Source organism: Talpa occidentalis, unplaced genomic scaffold, assembly GCF_014898055.3.
Source record: "Talpa occidentalis isolate TD23 unplaced genomic scaffold, MPIMG_talOcc4v2.1 talOcc4.4, whole genome shotgun sequence".
Lineage (NCBI taxonomy): Eukaryota > Metazoa > Chordata > Mammalia > Eulipotyphla > Talpidae > Talpa > Talpa occidentalis.
Genome location: NW_023604295.1, coordinates 127,173,304 through 127,193,577, shown reverse-complemented (window position 1 = coordinate 127,193,577; position 20,274 = coordinate 127,173,304). Strand labels below are relative to the sequence as shown.

The window sequence follows — 20,274 nt, the reverse complement described above, 5'->3', positions numbered from 1 at the left end:
GATTTTGATAGAGACTGCTCAGAACCTATATATGAAATGTAGAGTATTGCCATCTTTACAGTACACTCTGATCCATGAATGTGAGATATCTTTCCTTTTAGTTATGTTGTCTTTCATTTTTTTGAATGATATTTTGTAGTTTTTAAAAATATAAATTTTGCAGTTCTCTTGGCAAGTACTGGTTTGTGTTTTTTCTATGTTTTGCTGGCTGCCATTCCTAATGGTCATGGGAAAAGGGCTGACTAAATGAATCTAATATAACTGTTTTAATCTTAGAGATTGTTGTGGCAGGAAATTTGTTGCTGTTTTGTGGTAGGAACTCGATGAGGCAACAGCAAGCCTTGTGGACGCTTTCTCTCCTTCAGTGTAATATAGGTTTTGGTCACTTATGTGTAACTAATATTACTGCCAACAATCTTATCTCCCTACTCCTAGGCCCTCCAACAACATAATTTTTTTTTAAAGATTTATTTATTTATACAAGCACTGGGTACAGTCAGCAATGTGGGAGAATTCACCAGAGCCAGAGCTGGGAACAGAACAGGCAGACTGACAAAATACACTGCTGAGGGGAGCAGCTGGCGGCAGGAGAGGTCTATGCGCCATGTGGGACCTTCACCCGCAGATGGGGATCGAAACAGCGCTGCAGAGGCTGCGGGCAGCTTCGCAACCCAGCGCTCAACCGCTGTACCACCAGGGAGGCCCAACAACATAATTTTTTACAAGCCTTTTTGATTCTCCTTTGGAGGGCTCTGTTCGTGACCTTCAAGCCAAGTTACTAAATCAGCTCCATAAAATTCAAGTTTTCCTACAATCCATTGATGATCTTCTTGCATTTGCCAAACTTGCTCACCCACATATATGGTGGACAGGTTTTTCTTTACAAAGTTATGTTCAAATATTTTTATGCCTCTTATTTTTTTTTTCTTGTCTGCCTAGGCTGACAGTGCTGCCTCTACATCCAACCATGTCAGTGCCCACAAGCCATGCTGATCTACCAGACCACTCTTCATTTTTCCCCCATGCTCCTCACCCATGTAATAGAAAGGGGGGGCATGTGGGCCCTATGAGCTGGCCACTCATAGGCAACTGTGACCTATTTGCTATCTGCAAATCACAATAGAACATTCCTTGACTACCTTCAGAGTATAGCCCGTATCACGAGGCAGGCCCAGGGATGCCTAAGCCACTGTTGATCTGATTACATGACTATCTCCATGGTGGTCTCGGGATAACTCTGCCTGTGATAACATCAAACTTTGATGATGCAAATATCTCTTGATGAATAGTCATGATGTCCACTTTCCTGACCCTCATAAAACTTTGTCCCCCATTCCTATCCCACCCTCTGGACCTTATTCCTCATACCATTGTTGCATTATCAGCTTTTACTTGCCTGTATGCTTTTAATAAGTGGCACAAGTACTTCTGCTCAAGTAGCAAAGTCTTGCCTTGCAAACTTGCTCCACAACTGTTGTGTCCCTCATCACCTTCCTGCTGCAAAGTGGCAACAAAGTTCCTGTCGCAACAAAAGGTTTTCAGAATGATACCAATTCTTGGTTAAATGGCAAAAGAAATGGAAAATATTCATCATGTTGTGGTTTTGTTTACAAAGCCTTTAATCATGGGTAGAAAATGGGGTAGACAACAGGATTCAAAAATGCCTGTTTCCAAGTAACCCTTCATAATCAGTGCTCTCAGAATCGCAGTGGGAAAAAGATGCATGCAAATTGCAAATTAGTCTAGTTTGATGTTTTTCAAAGATCATAAACATGACTTTGAAAAATTTTCTAGATGATGGTTAGTAATTATCCTGAGTTGAGGCTAATCTGGTTAAGATGAGCTGGCGAAGGAAAAGTCACAGTGTATTGGCTTTTGGAGGAGCAGTTTTGATGCTAAGATGTGGTATCCAAACACCCAAAGATTTGGTGTAATATAGTTGAGGTTGATTTTCATCTTCTGTGCAGCTGAAATGATCTCTAAGGTTTCTCCTGGCTAGAATAGTCTATGATGGAAAATAATCTTAATTTGCTCATATTTTGCTTGCAAATGATCATCTTCTAAATGATCCAAGAAGACATTGCCTCCACATATAAACATTTCCTCTGAGCACTAACGTTTAAAAGTCCATGCTATAGGGCCTCCCCTGGTGGCCTAGCAGTTGAGTGCTGGGCTGCGAGGCTGCCGGCAGCCTGTGCAGGGACAGTTGGTTCCCCAGCCACCGGCGAGGGTCCCACCAAAAAAAAAAAAAAAAAAAAGTCCATGCTATAGCTTTGAGATTGTTTTTCTTAAGCAACAGTGATGAAGATTAACCTTAATGAAGATTAAGTTGACTGATGTTTTTGTTTTAGTAAAATACTTCATTATTGTAGTTTGCTCAATTTTAAAATGTTTAGTATGTAGAGGTTTAGAAATTGCCCCTTATAGTTTTTTAAAATGTATTCTAAATAAAATTTAGGTAACTGTTTTGCCACTTAACATATAATAATCATTTTAATGACTATTTCACTGAGCATATGCAGCAACATTTAGCTCCTCCTTGAATATTTGGGTTTCTTCTGTGTCACATTCACAAATAATTCTATGACAAGCATCTTTATAACTACACTTTAAAAGTTTGGGAAAATTTCTCGTGATAGATTCCTAACAATAGTGCAAATTATTCAAAACATTCATAATGTATCACTTCACTTAAATAACAAATTATTCTCCAAAAGCTTCATTTATACCATGACTGTCAACATAAAAGAAGGTTGGCTTCACCGTACTGTGGTCAACATTGGGTACTATTTTTTAAATTGTTGACTGATGTCAGTGTAATAGTTGAAAATTTTACTGGTTTACCCTCTAGCCAGTTACTTTAAAAATAGTTCCATTATCTCATGAGTTGACTATGAACTTTTGACTATGAATATTGGTTTAGGTCTTAATCTTGCCACATTCTCTTTGTGTCTCGAACTTGGGATGGTTGGTAAGCTTCTCCAAGTCTCAAATTTATCATTTGGGAACATGGAAAAGTTTTGGGAATAATTTCCAGTATAGGAATAATTTTGAATTGTATCAGAATTGTTCTATCAAAAGCTCTTAAATGACATTTGCTTCTTTTACTAAGGTGGTGATGTTGACAATTCATTCCAGTGATTTAGAATTCTTTTTCAGGAAGTTGAGTTATTTTAAATCCTTAGAGCAAGCAGGAAAAAAAAACACTGATGGTCAAGAACCATCCTCATGGGGTCTAGCTGGCATAATTTATTTAAGGATTATGATGCAGTGAGATTCTATCCAACATTGACTCTAAATAAAACTTGGCTACTGTTTATAAAGATGTCATACATACCACATACTATTATTACCTTGGTTCTGCCACATATTAAATTTGCTGGGGACACCAAAGCACTAGAGTTGTGCTAGGTGCCACCAGGGGGCAGACAATGTTTGGGGAAAAATAGCAAGCCAGCTTGAGCTGTTAGTCTTAACCTAGCACACTTAATTTTCTGTGTATTTTACTGTATAAACAGGAACTGCTACTTCTGACTTTTGACTTTTCTTCTGACTGACTTTATTCTTGCAGTTCTCTTGTTCTTCTGTTTAAAAAGATCATTAGCAACATTTTCTTATATATGTGGTATAGCTTAGTGTAGTTGCAGTAAAATTTTTGTTGACTGTGATGAATTAGTAGCATATTGCTAACTTCTTCTGGGTATTATACACTAGATTTCCTTCTTAACCAGGATAATTTGGAGTTTGGATGTTACTTACACAAAAACTGAAACAAAACAAAAACTCCTGTATGGGATGGTGTTATGTCTATTTTTACTATGGATATTTAACTTTGTTTTTTATGATCTTAATCCGGATTGTTACCTTGCTTTTAAGAATTTTTGAAGAGGCAGGGAGGAGAGGTGGTTATGGCTTATTAATGTGCATAATCTAAAACGTGTTTTGAAATCACAGTGAAAAGGAAATACCTAAATATCATTTTTCTTAAATTTTTATTTCCTTGGTTATTTGTGTTTCAGTTGCCATGGGTACAATGTGTACTAACTCCATTGTCTGTGAATGAACTAGTTGTCTCTTTCCCAGAATTAACTCTTGACAGGTTATTGGATTTGTCTCTCTTATTGACAACTTCTGAAATGACAGATTGGAGACTGAGTCAAGAGGAAGAAGGAATTATTCAAAATTTCCTTTCCTGCCTATATCCTTCCCTCTTCTGCCCTATATAGTCTATTTCCAAAAAAGTTGCTGAGTCTTTCTTTTAGGAAGTCTTGGAAACAGATCATTTTTTGCATGTAGTTTCTTATACTTTTTAAGATTAAAAATGTGAAAAGTTTATGCTATTTCTGGTCTAATATTAGTTTTACTTTAATGAGCATATTGTCAGTGATTTTTCTCATCCATATTTTACCTTTAAATTTTTTTTGGAGGGGGGAGTTGTCATCCTATTTTACAGTACTTTTACAAATGACTTTACTAAAATGAAATTTAATAAGATAAAAGATACACATAATCACACCTCACCCCATGTTCCTAATTTTAAAGCATCACTTTTAAGAGTGCCTGATTTTGTATAAATGTAATTGGTCAAGCGTGTCATCATCCTTCGAATACTGCCTGACTCATTTTTATTCCTTTTATATTTTATAGTATTTTTTAAAGTTTATCCAAGATAGCAGGTTTATATCTAGGTTTACACATAAATTATCTGGGGAACAAAATGCTCAGTGCTATCCGTGCAAATGTAAGTAAACATTTAAAAATCAGGTCATGGATTATTTTAATGAACTCTTTTAATTTTTTCTAATTACCAAATAAACATTAGGCACTTGAAGTAATTAATTTTTCCCATAATGATTACCCAAGTAGTTACAGAATGTGTGACATTGGTTGTTACAAAGCACCTAAGACCACCCACATTCTCCTCCCCTTTGCCATCTCTGATGAAAACCATAACAACCCATAAGCATGTACAGTGTGATGTAATTCAGAGGCTGCTTACTGCTGGAGCTGCTAAGCAGAGATTTCATTCGGAGGAAGAGCATTGTTTTGGCAACATCTGGGAGTGAAAACGGAAGCCAGAGGCACTCCAGCACTCTGGGTTTTTCTTTTGTGCGTGTGTGGTGGAATGGCACTTGCTCTGTAGGCGTGTTTTCCCCTCGCTGTATTTCTTGGCCTCCAAGAGTGCTGAGTTTAAAAAGACAGTATGTGATAGATAGTCCATGGAAGCTGTTTTCTTCTGTGAAATCTTTCCACCTGCTCTGAAGACATGTTGTTGTCTCCCAAATTTTCCTTGTCTACCATTCACGTCCGACTGACTGCCAAAGGATTGCTTCGGAACCTCCGGCTTCCATCAGGGTTTAGGAAAAGCGCTGTTATCTTCCATACAGGTTTGTCTTGCATAGATCTCTGTTTAGTGTTGCTGGGGGACATCTTGAGTAACTGGCAGATGTTTGTCAGAAAATGTCTAAGGAGAGAGATAATGGGCAGAGGGGACTATCTAGTGAGAGAATTGGCTAAATTTGTGAAGCTGTTTCTCCTGTGTTTCAACAGGGCTGTATGGTGCAGTCACTGTTTGCAAGCAGATGTGTGCTCGGTTTGTTTATAGAATCCAGTATTGTTGCCTGGGTGCTAGCTCTTCTAACACCAGCCAAATCCATGAAAGTCAATACCCTTAAATTGCATTTTAACTCAACTGATTTTGGAAAGAGGATACAGGCAGATTAAGAAGAATATTTCTTTGCCTTTAAGAAGGTGAAATGTGAGAGTTTCTTAGTTTATTATGTGGTTTCTCACTGAGATGATGGTAGGTTAGTTTAATATATTCAAAAATTCCCTTATTCCAAGCATTTCTGAAATAAAGCATTATAATGGTTGTGGCAAAGTAATAAGTGCACCACAGATTAAGTTTTCCAAGATTCGTACTGACAATGCTTGCAATCACAAATGACTGTGTCTGCTGTTTATTCTTGTATCTGCTTTTTATTTTCTGTGCCCAAGATGGGAGTAAGTTAACTGTGTATTTTCGGCATACATTAACCTGCGTGTTTACTTTTAGGGGATCTGGTTGCCTTACATTGCTACTTCTTGTTCTATGTGATAATTGCAACGATGGTAAATTAAGCCACTTTTTTCTAGAAAAACTAGGGTGCTGTTATATTTGGGTTTTGGCTGGCTTGTGTTACTGTGGTAGAATTGTCTGAGTATGGAAGTAGCAGATTTTTTTTCTTGTTTATATGCATGTCGGCCTGATGAGTCTTTGTTTTTCACTTGGCTCATCTCTCTCCCTAGTGTTGTCAAAGGATTGTTTGTCGTTTCCCCTGAGGCCTCTCCCTTCTCTGTGGGTTAATTCTTACTTTTTCCAGCACCTCTCCCTCATGTTTCGTAATTCCCCTTGACCTGTCACTCGAGTCTGCCAGCCTTTCCATCTTATCTGAGCTGATGACTGAAGGTAAATGAGGTAAATTAGGAGGTGCACAGTGGTTCTTCATTGCCCAGCCTAAATGCCACTGTAATTTTTTCAACATTACAAAATAAAAAGGTAAAAAAACGGTGCCCTATATTTGCCATAATTTGTGTGATTCAAAATAGCTCTAAATAGCTTTTTAATTTTAACTTTTTAAAAATAATGCACTCCATGCTCCAAGTTAAAAAGAAAAGCAATCAGTATAGAAGGTTTTACAATTCCCAGTAAGCCCGTTTCTTCCCCAGCTCCTGCCCTTTCCACTGAGGCTTGTCTATCCTGGCAGTAATTTTCTTATCAAATGTGAGGCTGTGCAGATCTTCTGTACCCTCTTTTGTTATATATACATGGAAGTATGCTACACATATCCTTTGATTCCCTGCTTTTTAAAGTTAATATGTCGTAGATTTTCCATGTTAACTCATGTCTAGCGCCATCATTTTTGACAATCATATAATATCCCCTCATTTGGTGAATCAATTTATTTAACCAGTCCTCTACTAGTGAATCTTTTTGATTGTTTGTAGTATTTAAAAAACAGATAGTTTTCTAGGGCAGCTTAAACAAAAGACAAGGCTTTTATTACCAGAATTTGACTGATAGTGGTATTTTAGGTGCATTTTATTTTCTGAATTTATATAAATTTTATGAAATATTTGTTTGACCACAGTTATTATTTGAGCTAGCATATCCTTAAAAATGATCTTGTCTACCTTATTTTATACTAGTAAGTTGTTAGTCCGGAAAAGAGAATTTCCCCAAGGACACACAGTCAGTCAATGGCAGAGATGGGACTAAATCTGAGACCTTTGTTTACAAATCTGTGATTTGCAGATTTTCCTGACTGTAAATTGGCTATAATTCTATTAAATCTATTGAGAAAAGTGTTTTGTTGTATATAGGAAATATTTTTTAATTTACCAAAGAATATGATTCTACTTACCCCCTAGGAAGACTCTCCTGTGATCTTATCCATATTGCATAACTTTAAGATCTGAGAAATGTTCGAATAAGATGGATGTTGAAGTCATTGCATTGATTCTTCTCCATGTGAACTGTAAGCAGTAGCTTGTGTTGTTGGTGTTGGTTGCCTTGGTGGCAGTGGTGTTGACTTGGAGTCCGAGAGCCTGGGGCAGGAGCATTGGCTCTGCTGGACGACCTTGTTCACGTAACAATACAGGACTTCAAAGAAAGGAATCAAGAGATAATCGAACCTCAAAATCTGTAAATTTTAAGACTACAGATTTCAGTGTATGTATGTATTACTGCCTGGATGTATTACTGATACATAAAAATACATCCTATCTAAATCTCTCCTTGCCATCCAAACTCAGTTAATACTCGTTTTATATTTTTTTATGATGCTTACGGTTTTTCCCTTATCCTGCCATCAAATCTCAGTCACCTTTGAAGCATTGTTCTTTCCTCATTTATCTACAACTATTTTACTGTGAGAATAAGACTATGTCCATTGAAGTGTCTATTTTTTTTTTTTTTTTTACCCTCTGCCACTACTCTAGTTCAGGCTTTATTAAGTTGAAGCTTTTAAAATTGCTCTTCTTAGCTGTGTGGAGATTTCTGGACCTACTAAACATAGAGCTTCCATATGATCCAGCAATTCCACTCCTAGGTATTTACCCAAAGGACACAGAAACATCAATTCCAAAGAGCACCTGCACCCCTATGTTTATAGCAGCACTGTTTACAATAGCTAAGCTTTGGAAACAACCCAAATGCCCAAAAATAGATGACTGGATCAAGAAGATGTGGTACATATATACCATGGAATATTACTCAGCATTCAAAAAAGATAAACACATGCAATTTGCAGCAACATGGATGGCGCTGGAAGGGATCATGCTCAGCGAAATAAGCCAAAAAGAAAAAGAAAAATACCGGATGGTCTCACTCATAGCAGGAATCTAGAAAACTTAAATAAGGGACCAGGAAAATGAATATAAGAAAGTGAAAATCAAAATCAACAAAAACTATGAACCAGAGACACTTTTTGGGGGTGGGGGGCGGGAGGGAAGCATTGGGGTCAGAATGGGGCGTTTGCAATTGTATGGGGGAATATAAAATAAATTTAATATTAAAAAAAATGTAAATAAATAAAATATCCAAATATGTTCATTTTTAAAAAAAAATAAATAAAATTGCTCTTCTTGAACACCTGCACCGCTATGTTTATAGCAGCACTATTTACAATAGCTAAGCTTTGGAAACAGCCCAAATGCCCAAAAATAGATGACTGGATCAAGAAGATGTGGTACATATATACCATGGAATATTACTCAGCATTCAAAAAAGATAAACACATGCAATTTGCAGCAACATGGATGGCGCTGGAAGGGATCATGCTCAGCGAAATAAGCCAGAAAGAAAAAGAAAAATACCGGATGGTCTCACTCATAGCAGGAATCTAGAAAACTTAAATAAGGGACCAGGAAAATGAATAACTATAAGAAAGTGAAAATCAAAATCAACAAAAAACTATGAACCAGAGACACTATTGGGGGGGTGGGTGGAGGGAGGGGAGGGATTGGGGTCAGAATGGGGGGGTTGCAATTGTATGGGGAATATAAAAATAAAATTTATTATAAAAAAAAATAAAATTGCTCTTCTTTTAAGCTAAATATAATCAAGTATTGAGAGTTGTATACCTGTCAATACTTTGGGTAATTTGAAGGAGGTCTCTACTACCAGCTTTTCCCCTGCTTCCAAACTGTCTTTCACATTGCAAGATTACTTCATGCATTTCATAAATAAGTATTTCTTAAGCATGCACTAAAATACCCAACACAATGCTAGGTGCCAAAAATATAGCCAGGACTAAAGCACCTATGGCCCTTGCCTTGACACAGCCCACAGTATGACAGAGGGAAGCACACCTACAACATCATGTAATCACGGGTGGGCATGGACTAGGCACCTGGGGCAGCTCTTAGCAGGTGGGGCTGACTTTATCCACGTCTTTCAGAAGTGCCACTAAGCTTGGGCCTGAAGATATATGAATGAGCCAAGAAGAAAAAGTGTTCCTAGAATAGAAAATAGCATGCAAAAACCTGGTGGTCAGACAGAGGATGATTCCTTCAAGGGAATGAAAGTATTTTGATATATCGAAGGATGGGGCAGTATGACTGCCAAGTATAGGGGCCCAGCCTCCTCCTCCACCCATCCTGACATATGGCACTGTGCACTTTGGCATGGCACCCACTGGCACTGCATGTTGTCAATCCAGGATATAATTCCTTCTGTAAATAACAGTGAGGAGAGAAAATGAGCGAATTTGCCAGAGTTTTGAGTGATGCTGCAGGATGTTCGACATGGATGAAGATCGGGGAAGTGCTCACATCTTCTAAGAAGTGACTTCACAGACTTGCCAAAGTATTCAGCTCAGGCTATTTCAGAATTTTGCCTTAACATATTTGTTCCAATATTATGAGTCAGTAGAAGGAAAAGAATCTTGTAGGTAGAAATATTCCTTTTTGCCCGTTTTCAGTATGTTTTTCTATGAAGCTGGAGCTACCTGTCTTTTTTTTTTAAAGATTTATTTTTTATATAAAAGCTGGGGTACAGGCCAGAGGTGCAGGAGGGTGAAAGGATTCACCAGAGACAGAGCAGGGAGCAGAACAGGCAGATGGACAGAAATACACTGCTGAGGGGAGCAGCAGGCGAGGCAGGAGAGGTCTACCACGCTATGTGGGAATCTCCCTGGCTGGCCAGGATCGAACCTGTGCTGCAGAGACTGTGGACAGCTTCACAGCACTGCTCTTAACCCACTGAGGCCCCCGCCCCCCCCCCGTATTTTTTTAAATTGAGGTAATATTGGTTTACACACTGTATATGGCTCAGAAGTATAGGATCACACCCTTTCAGATCTGTCACTACACCCAACTCCAAGGCACCCATTGTCCTCCACCATAGTCCACTGGGCTCCCTGCATACCTTGTTCTCCATCCTCCCTTCACCTAGTGGTAGCTACAATTCTACAGAGTTCTAGGTTTTATTATTGCTTTGGTTTTGTGTGACCCTCTATTTTGTTTCTCTATAAGTGACGTTATCTGATATTTCTTTCTCCTTCTGACGTGTTTCACTTAGCATCATCCCCTCCAGTTCCATCTTTTTTAAAATCTATTTACTGTCCATCCATGTTGTTGCAAATGGTGAGTTCGCTTTTTTTTTTCCTTAATAGCTGAGTATTCCACTGTGTGTATATATATCATATCTTCTTAATCCACTCATCTGTCCTTGGGCACTTAGATTGTTCCCATAACTTGGCTATTGTAAATAGTGCTTCAGGAATGCATATATCACTTCAAATTAGTGTTTTTGCATACTTCGGAATAGAATTGCTGGATCTTATGGTAGATCTATTAATATTTTGAGAAATCTCACCACTGTTTTCCAAGGGGACCCACCAGTTTGCATTCCCACTAGCACTGTATGAGGATTCCTTTTTTCTCCACATCCTTGCCAAAACTTGTTTCTGGGTTTTTTGATATAGGTCTTTCTCACAGGTGTGAAGTGATATCTCTTTGTGGTTTTGATTTTCATTTTTCTAGTAAATAATGATGCGCATACTTTCATTTGCTTCTTGTCCATCTGTATGTCTTCATTGAAAGTGCCTATTTAGCTCTGCTGCACCTTTTTTGATTGGGTTGATTTCTTGTTGAGTTGTGTGATTCTTTATAGATCTTGGCTATTAGCCCCTTGTCAGACGTGTGACAGTAGGGTGTTTCCCTTGCTCTCTCCAAAGGCATCATGGAAACCAATATTTTGCTTGTTTTCTTCTATATACTTTTTGGTTTTAGGTCTTAAATCCAAGTCTTTAATCCATTTTAGTTACTTTTTGTGTATGATGTGAGAATGATCTAGTTTCATTTTGCTTGTGGTGGTCCAGTTTTCCCAGAACTGTTTATTGATGAGATTTTCCTTTATCCAGTGTATGCTTTTGGCTCCTGTGTCATATATTTACTGTCCACTAAGTGTATTTCTGGGATCTCAATTCTATTTCATTGGTCTGTGTGTCTTTTTTTAATTTCTGTACCATATTATTTTGATTACTGCAGCTTTGTAGTATAGTTTGAAGTCTGGGGCTGTGATGCCACCATTTTTCCTTTTCCTTTATCAGGACTGCTTTGGCTATGCAGAAACTTTTGTGATTCCATGTAAATTTTGGTAATGTTTGTTCTGTAAATTAGAAGAGTGCCATTGGAACCTTGATAGGAATTGCAATGAATCCATATATTATTTTGGGTAAAGGGCCCATTTTAACAATGTTCAGTTCTTCCAGTCAATGAGAAGAGATTATCTTTCCATTTCTTTGTGTTGTGTCCTATTTCTTTTAAAAATGTCTTATAGTTTTCATTGTACAGGTCCTTAACCACCTTTCTTAAGTGTACTCCTAGGTATTTCATTCTGATGCAGTTGTAGATAGAATTTTTTTTTTCTTGACGTCTTCTCTCTAGCCCATTGTTTGCATAGAATGGCAACTGATTTTTCTAAATTGATTTTGTAATATGCCACTTTACTGAATCACTGTTTTTTAAAATTAGTTTTTTTAGTGGAGTCTTTAGGGTTTTCTATATATGTTATCATGGTGATAGTTTTACCTGCAAATGGTGATAGTTTTCCCTCTTCTTTTCCAATTTTGATTCCTTTTGTCTCTTTTTTCCTGCCTAACCTCTAGCTGTGACTTCCAAAATTATGTTGGCTAATAGTGGTAAAAGTTGACTTCCTTGTCATCTACCTGATCTTAGAAGGAAAACTTTCAATTTTTCACCATTGAGTATGATGCTAGCCGTGGGTTTATCATCTATGGTCTTTATAATGTTGAGGTAAATTCCATCAATCCCCATCTTTTGAAGGCTTTTAATCATAAATTAATGTTGAAGCTTATCAATGCTTCCTCTGCATCTGTTGATATGGTCATATGATGTTAATCATTCCTTTTGTTGATGTGGTGAATTATATTAATCCATATTTGGATGGTGAATCATCCTTGTATCTCTGGAATGAATACCACTTAGTCTTGAAGTATGACCCTTTTAATGTATTTTGAATTTTGTTTGCTAAGATTTTGTTGAGGATTTTTGCATATTTGTAGTTTGTGTGTGTGTGTTTATCTGCTTTTGGTATCAGTAATGTTGACCTTATAAAATGTGTTTGGAACCATTTTCTCTTTCTTAAATTGTTGAAAGAGTTTGATAGGATAGGTTTTCGTTCACTTTTGAAGGTTTGATGGAACTCATTAGTGAAACTGGCCCTAGGCTTTTATTTTGTGGGGGGGAGACTTTTTATTATATTAGTTATAAAAAGTATCAATTTGAACCACAGAGTTAATTGGATTCAAGTGAAGGAAATTCATTACACTAAGAAATAGATTTTTTTTTTTTTTTTTTGCTAAGTTAGATTAAAAGTAATTACTCTGGCAAGTTGTTGGGGGGTAGGGTGGGAGGGCAGTAGAAGTATTAATAGAAAAAATATTTTCATTTACTTAAATCAGCACAAAGAGGACAATTTTGACTGGATGTTTAATGAGAACAAGGTAGAATAGTCAAATTGTGTTGTTGTGTTTGTTATTCATTTTTGAGCTGTGAAGTAGAGTGCTTTTAACTGCAAATAACAGCCAGGTTAACTAACAGTAGCTTATCTGTCTCACCTGAGAAGTTCTGATGTCATTCAGTGGCTTAGCAAGTGTGTCAGGATCAACATCTGCTAATTTCTCAGCCCTTTCCTCTTGACTGTTGCCTCATGATCTCACAATGGCTGCTCCAGGCAGGAAAAAAAAGTAATAGGGAAGAGGTGGTGCCAAATCACTGAAGTTTACATCTCATTACTAGACCTCAGTCACATGGCTCTCTCTGCCTGCAAAGGAGGATGGGAAATTGAGTGTTTGACTTCTCCAGTCTCTCTGCTTCATTCAGGTATTTGGGGGTGGGGGTGGGTGGGTAGAGGCTTATTTCACTGCCACAGAGAAGGCAAAAGAGTTATTTCTCAAAAGGTGACAGTGGCTATTTACAAATAAGATTATTTTATTCACAAATAAAATTAACAAGTTGAATCTTGCAACAAACCTTGTTTATACTGTTGTGATGTGAGTGTTTTAGGTAATGAGCATCTATTTTGCAATTATTTCAATTAAGCACTTTCAAGATCTTTTGTTTGAATGTATAGGTTAATATTTGATTTAGATCTCTAAAGTTGCTTTTTGGTTGCATAAAATAATACATTGAGAAAAAAGGTAAAATTGAAGTGTGACTTTTATGTATTTATAATGTATTAACAAAAGATTAAAAAATTATTACTAAAGAATTTATGCATTTGTTAAACAGACTTCCATATCTCTTGCATTTCTCATCGCACAAAATGTAGAAGTCAATGAAGCCATTTAGGAAAACTTCCATAAAAAACATGTAGATACATGGAAAAACTGTGAATGCATTTGGATAGTGGAGAATCACTATAAATGAAATAATATAGATTATGGTACTTTTTCTTAGCTCTGCGGCATGTTTTAGAGCTAAAACAATATTAATAGTATGTGTACATTGCTTCTTTTCATTTTTTTCTCATTAATTTCTTAATTTTCCTACATTGTCATTCATTTTTGTACAGTATTTGATTTCTCCCCTCTGATGTAGTCCCGGTAAATATCCCACCAGCACATCACCTGCGAGCCATCACCGTGGTCCCTTGTGCTCTTTTCCATTCCTGTTTTGATTCCTCTCCCTCCCCTGCTGTATGCCTCAGATCTATAGTTTACACTGCTTATTTTCTTGGGTAAAGAGACAAGTGTGGTTTTCAGTGTATCAGTATTAAACATTTTTCTGTATTTGTAATAGGTGATCTTTGGGTTATTTTAGTACCTGAACATCCTTTTTTTTTTTTTTTATAAACATCAGCAAGTATTTAGCTTTGGGGAAAAATATAACTGACAGAGCTTTTTTGGGGGGTGAGAAACTTGCCCTTTTTCTGAGGTTCTCTGGTTCTAGACACTTCTCTCCAAAATCGCTTTCCCTTTACTGGTCAGCATTTTGAAGAATGACATTCTCCTTTTTTTATTATTGGTGTCATAGAAATTCTTAATGTTGAAGGTTTTCAGTGACTATTTTAGCTTTGCTTCTACTATAAGATAGTTTATTGTTTGGAGTATACAGTAGGATTTTTTGACCCTTTGGTGTTTTGGGGGGATTCAGTCTTGTGTTGGCTCTTGCCTTGATTTAGCCATGCTGCTTTGCAATGGAGAGGAGTGGGACCCTGTTTGCAAAGATCATGTGATAGCAACACATCTGTGATGGATAGGGATACCACTTGTGCCGGTGGAGCAATGGCCCCCAAGGCCTGAACTCAATTGCACAGCAGTGGAGATATCCTCTCAGCTGGCTAGCTCAATGTAAAGAGACAGAAGAGATAGCATTTAAAATTCTCAAGTAGGGCCTACCTGGTGGCGCAAGGGGTTAAGCACTGCACTATGGAGCAATCTGAAGCCTCTGCAGCACGAGTTCAATCCCCTCCCAGCCAGGGAGAAGCCCACATGGCGAAGCAGACCTCTCCTGTCTCACCCACTGCTCCCCTCAGCAGTGTATTTCAATCAGTCTGCCTGTTCTGTTCCCCGCTCTGTCTCTGATGAATCTTCTTACCGCCCCCCCCACCCCCGCATCTCTGGTCTGTGCCCCAGCTCTTGTATTCATAAATAAATAAATCTTTAAGAAAAAAAAATCTCAAGTAGTAAATGTACTGGAGGTAGAGCTGGTAGGAGGAGGGCCTTGCAGACTTTGTGCATGTTTTGAATCATATCCTATTCCTTGTGCTGTGTCCTTTCATGTGTTGAATTAAAAAGGACACCTTGTTGGTGCATATTGTCATCACTGAAATCAAACACACTGATTATTATAAACAGGCTTTGTGATGCTGAACTAGTAAAATTGGTAAGTCCAAATGATCAGCAAGACAAAGACTAAAAGAAGGTCCACACGAAGGCCAGTGTTTAATAACCAAGGAGGAAAAGCCAGTACTAGCGACTGCTGTCTAGTGAGATGGCCCCTTGCTGACATCAGTGGGAACTTGCTTTGCTGTGCTCTGAGAAAAGACCTATTCATTTTGTGCATGGGCAGTGTGAACAAGGATAACAATAGATACTTGTTTCCTAACCTAATAAAAAGTAAAATTCAATTTAATAAGTTAAGCTAAGAATGCATATTTTTCCTATATAGAATTGTAATACTTGTAAATCTTTTTGATGTGTTCAATTTTTATGGTATAATCTCTAGTCTTGAAACAAATTCATAAACTTTGGATTTTTTAATTATTTAGAAAACTAATCAAGGGATGCAATTAGTAGCTTCTTTAAAGTACTTCTGAATATAGTGAATTTCCTACTATTCTTTATAGCTAAGTAGTTCATTTTAGAAACTTTAGAAATCTTTTTTTTCTGGCCAGCTACATGGAAAATATTTGTTAAATTTTGATATTTCGGAAATAATTTTGTAAACATGTAATCCTGAAGTAGGAGTTTTTATTTTATTTTATTTTTTTAAAGATTTATTTATTTATACAAGAACCAGGGTACAGGCCAGATGCACGGGAGGGTGAGAGGATTCACTGGAGACAGAGCAGGGAACAGAACAAGCAGACTGACAAAATACACTGCTTGAGGGGAGCAGCGGGCAAGACAGGAGAGGTCTGCCGCGCCATGTGGGACCCTCACGGGCTGGCCAGGATCAAACTGGCACTGCAGAGGCTGCAGACAGCTTCACAGTGCGGCGCTCAACTGCCTGCACCACCAGGGGATGCCCTGAAGTAGGAGTTTTTAAATACATATGTGCCTTCTATCCTTAATGTTAAATTACAAAATCTTAAAACATTTTTACATACAGTACAAACTATAGCAAAAAAAAAATTAACAATAAAATAATGTAAAATTTAAAATGCCTAGATATCTTAAAATCCCCCAGACCTCAAAAATTGTCTGAGGTAATTTTAAAAGTCTAAACATTCTGTTTTGTGAGCTTGAAATGTTCCATATTAAACAAATGCCATACCTCCCTAGCAATAGAAAGATATGTTCTGTAGAGCTTAAATTATTATTACTAGTAAGTCTTTTAGAGTAAAAAAATAGTGAAAGAATACCAAAAAACTTTATACAAATTAAAACTAATAATTGATGACATGAAAATTTTGAAAATATCTTAATTGGTCAGATTACCAGAGATTCGCTTTTAAATTACTACAGCTAGAAATGTTTGTTAAAACTCATGTGTTAGAGACAGTGTTCAGGACACTGGGAGATAAAGAGCTGATTGTTTCTAAAGAAAACTACATAGCAGATGATTAAATTTAGAAAGTGTTAATGGAACAGTTGAGTATTAGAATAGACTCTGAAGAATGGTGAGCAAAGTGTCAGAAGGTGTCATAACACCTTCTCCACCAGGTCCCGCACCAAACTCTTGTCCTCACCCTCACATGCTATCCTACTGCTCTTTGTATTGTTGCTTAGTTGGAGACCTGTGACTCATCCTGGATCCCCTTGATCCAACTAATCATTAATTCTTCCTGTTCTGCCTCATAAACACATTCATCTTTCCTGCCCGTTCTCACTGTCATTGAGCCTCCCTGCTGACCTCCCTGTTACCCGCTCAGGTGTTCTTCCGCATCCCTCCACTGTCCTGCTCAGCCTCCTTGGTCCCCTCTGAGCTAAACCTCATATGACATACATGTTCTAGCTCCTGTTTATTATTATTTCTTTGTCAGCACAGGATCCAGGGGCTTCCGTACCTCTACACCTTTGTATTTGCTCACTTCTGCTCAGCTGTCTGCCAAATGTGCAAATGTCCATGCAAATTCAGCCTCTTGAACCCCTTTCTTGGACTGCCCCAGAGCTGGGGTTTCTCTACCTGTATTCTCACCCCACTGTAGATGTAATTCCATTTTATGACCATGAAATCCTATGGCCATTGTGGGTGTCTCTGTTGCATTAAAGTTCCTTAAGCTCAGAGGCCATTTGTGAGGAAGGCATCAGTAGACACTAAATGAACATTCGTCATTTGAATGACCATCATTCATAACCAAATACTCCCTCTTACAAGAATACACATTACCGTTGCATTTTATCCCTAATAAGGTTTTTAGCAATGTAGGTTCAGAATAAGGCAGAAAGAAGGGGATCAGTTGTCTGTCCAGGCCGATGGCAGATTGAGAGCACCTACCAGCCCTTAGTTCATTACCAACCTTTTATTAACATACAACCAGTTAATACATGATCTAGTCAAAAGCACATACCATACAAATAGGTGGCTGTGTTGAGAACAGCAAGAGGTTAAGATACTGGGAAGACATGATTCACCAGGAATCCTTGGTGTCTTATGAATCTCTGTGCACCTATCTTTTTTCTATGTGCTGCCTACCTCACTCTCCCCAAGGCACTAGGAGCTGTCCCCCTCCCTACAGCAAAGCCATCATGGTAGATTTTTAATAAACACTTGGTGAGTGAGTATGTGCATTGAGTGCATAAAAAGCTAGGCAACATTACTGAATTCTGTGTTTAGTTTTGTTTTTCATGGATGCCAAAGCACACTCTGTTGATAGATCTTATTTCTAACTTGATTTTAATGTTTGGAAAGGCAACAGATTTAGTTAATGGCTTGTTTGGCCTGAGGATAGATGTGTCTTCAGCAGCTAATATGTGATGGTCTTTGGCTCAGGCCTTAATAGTTAAGGCTTTCTCTCAGAAATTGTTCTTAGCCTTGGTTTGAGGGTCTGGATGCCTGAGTGATTTGAACCTGAAAAGCAGGACATTTCCTCTTTGACCAGTCATTTTCTTTTGTACTTGATTAGGCTAGTTTTCCTTATTAAATTCATATTTCTCAGTAGAATGAACTGAGATTAGCAAACAGTCTTATCCAACTGTTTTACAAATGAACACATGTCTTTGATTTAGGTCTTTTTTTTTTTTTTTTTTTTTTAATCCTGGTGGAAGTTTCAGTTTCATTAGAATGAATTCCAGTAAGGTTGAATCAACCATGACGATAGTGATAGTTATCTTGTTGAATGACTCCTGAATCTATGAAGTTAACACTTAATTTTTTAAGATTTCTGATTAAATTGATTCTTTGAAATCAGAACATGTCTGTTTATAGATATAATGACTATACTTTTAAATATAGTTACATTGTCAAAAATGGTAACATGTTAAACAGAATGTAGGGGCAAAGTTTGGGTTATGTGTTGTTCATTTCCTATAAATAATGACTCCTGTAGGATTTAAGGGAAACTGCGGCATTTTAGTATTAGGAAACACCCTCTTTATGAGCATTAGGGCTTTTGGCATCATTGGAGATTTTGCATCATCTCTGATCTTCAGTTGCACCATGAGTTGGGGTGTGTGGGGGGTCGTCAATGCTCAAGCTGGGGCATCAGTTACCATGTGGTATTATTTTGTCCTTAGGGAGCACGGTATATGAAGGGGAAGATTGAGGTCACAGCTTGTTTTTCCAGCTCTATGTAGAAGGCAGTCACTTGCCTATTTATTCTTACATAAAATTCTCAAAGACATGTATGTCAATGTTGTATTTCCTCCTTAAATATAAACATAGTCTGAGTATTCACATACCACACAACTTGTGTCATTCAAAATCCTGGTTAGATTCCCCCAAGGAAACAACATGAATTAAACATGTTTTCTTGATGACAAAGTGTTAATGTTTTAGGTACTCAGAATTCATTTTAACCATCTGTTAAAAAAAATAGTACTACTTGCATATTTTCAAATAGAGAATACATTTACCCTATGGTTAAAGAATTACAAAGACTGCATTAGATTACCTTTCATCTATCTGGTTCCTATGTCCTTCTCTGAAAAGGTAAACATTGTTAGTCTTTTTATATGTATTCTGTGATCATTTTGTTATGCCTTTATTTTTTAATGTAATTTATTTCTATTTTACATTATTGTCCATTTTTGTTATGCCTTTATAAGCAAAAAAGAAAACAGGCTCTTACATTCCCTACATCTTTACACATCGGGGTCACATTAGCTACATTGCTCTTTATGGAGCTTTTCTCTTTCAGCACAGAGAGCCTCCTACTCCTGTATGACAGCTGTGGTATTCTACATATAAACGTACAATGGATTTATTTAAGCAGTTTACTTCTTATGGACCTTAGGGTGCTGTCTTTTATTTTTTCAATCTTTCCAAACAAGTTTATAATGAAAACCCTTTTATATATGTCATTTCATGTGTAGTATTCATAAAAGGATAAAGTCTTGCTTACCAGCCATGAGCTTCTTGGAGGATGGCTTTGAGAACTGCATCCTGATGTACAGATAATTTCTGGTACTACCTGAGGCAGAGCTGTGTTTGTCTTCTGGGTGCACTATTTGGGCTTTCATGAATGGACACTTGGGAGTTGATACAAATAGGTGGGTTCCCCCACTTAGAGATTGTTTTACCAACTCATAAGGAAACCTGGGAGGAAAAGTAACAGATCCAGGGACTGCTTGGGTTTTACTAAGGCGGTCAATGTGCCCTTGCCTACTTATCTAGTTAGATGGAATTAATACCCTAACACACTCAACTGCCACTAAAGATAAACAGCAACCAGATAATATAAATGAAAAAGCAGCTAAGAACAAGGAGACTTGTGTGATTGAAATGCAACCAAACTTGGACAGCTGATGTTTTCCATGGTGTTCCTTAGCAAAAAGTAGTTTACAGTCTGGAGTGATCTCAGCAGCATTCTTTTTATCATGTTAGGACCTAGAGAATTTTCTAAACTTCCAATGAATAGATACAGTAACACATTTAACAATT

General features: G+C 37.4%; 1 protein-coding gene across 11 annotated transcripts in view; it reads left to right on the top strand.

The window, feature by feature from the left end:
- The window catches only part of MTUS1 (microtubule associated scaffold protein 1), a 138,213-nt gene that overhangs the window by 79,393 nt on the left and 38,546 nt on the right, over nucleotides 1–20,274 (top strand). Inside the window, exon 1 of one of the 11 annotated variants that reach the window (XM_037526315.2) lies at nucleotides 4,910–5,387. The exons of 9 other annotated variants lie outside the window; for them this stretch is intronic. In XM_037526315.2, coding sequence (XP_037382212.1) covers nucleotides 5,267–5,387 — 121 coding nt within the window. In that variant the 5' untranslated portion in view covers nucleotides 4,910–5,266. Of the gene's footprint in view, nucleotides 1–4,909; nucleotides 5,388–13,235; nucleotides 13,390–20,274 lie in introns of those variants that run through there. One more of the 11 variants, XM_037526316.2, reaches the window with a different exon arrangement.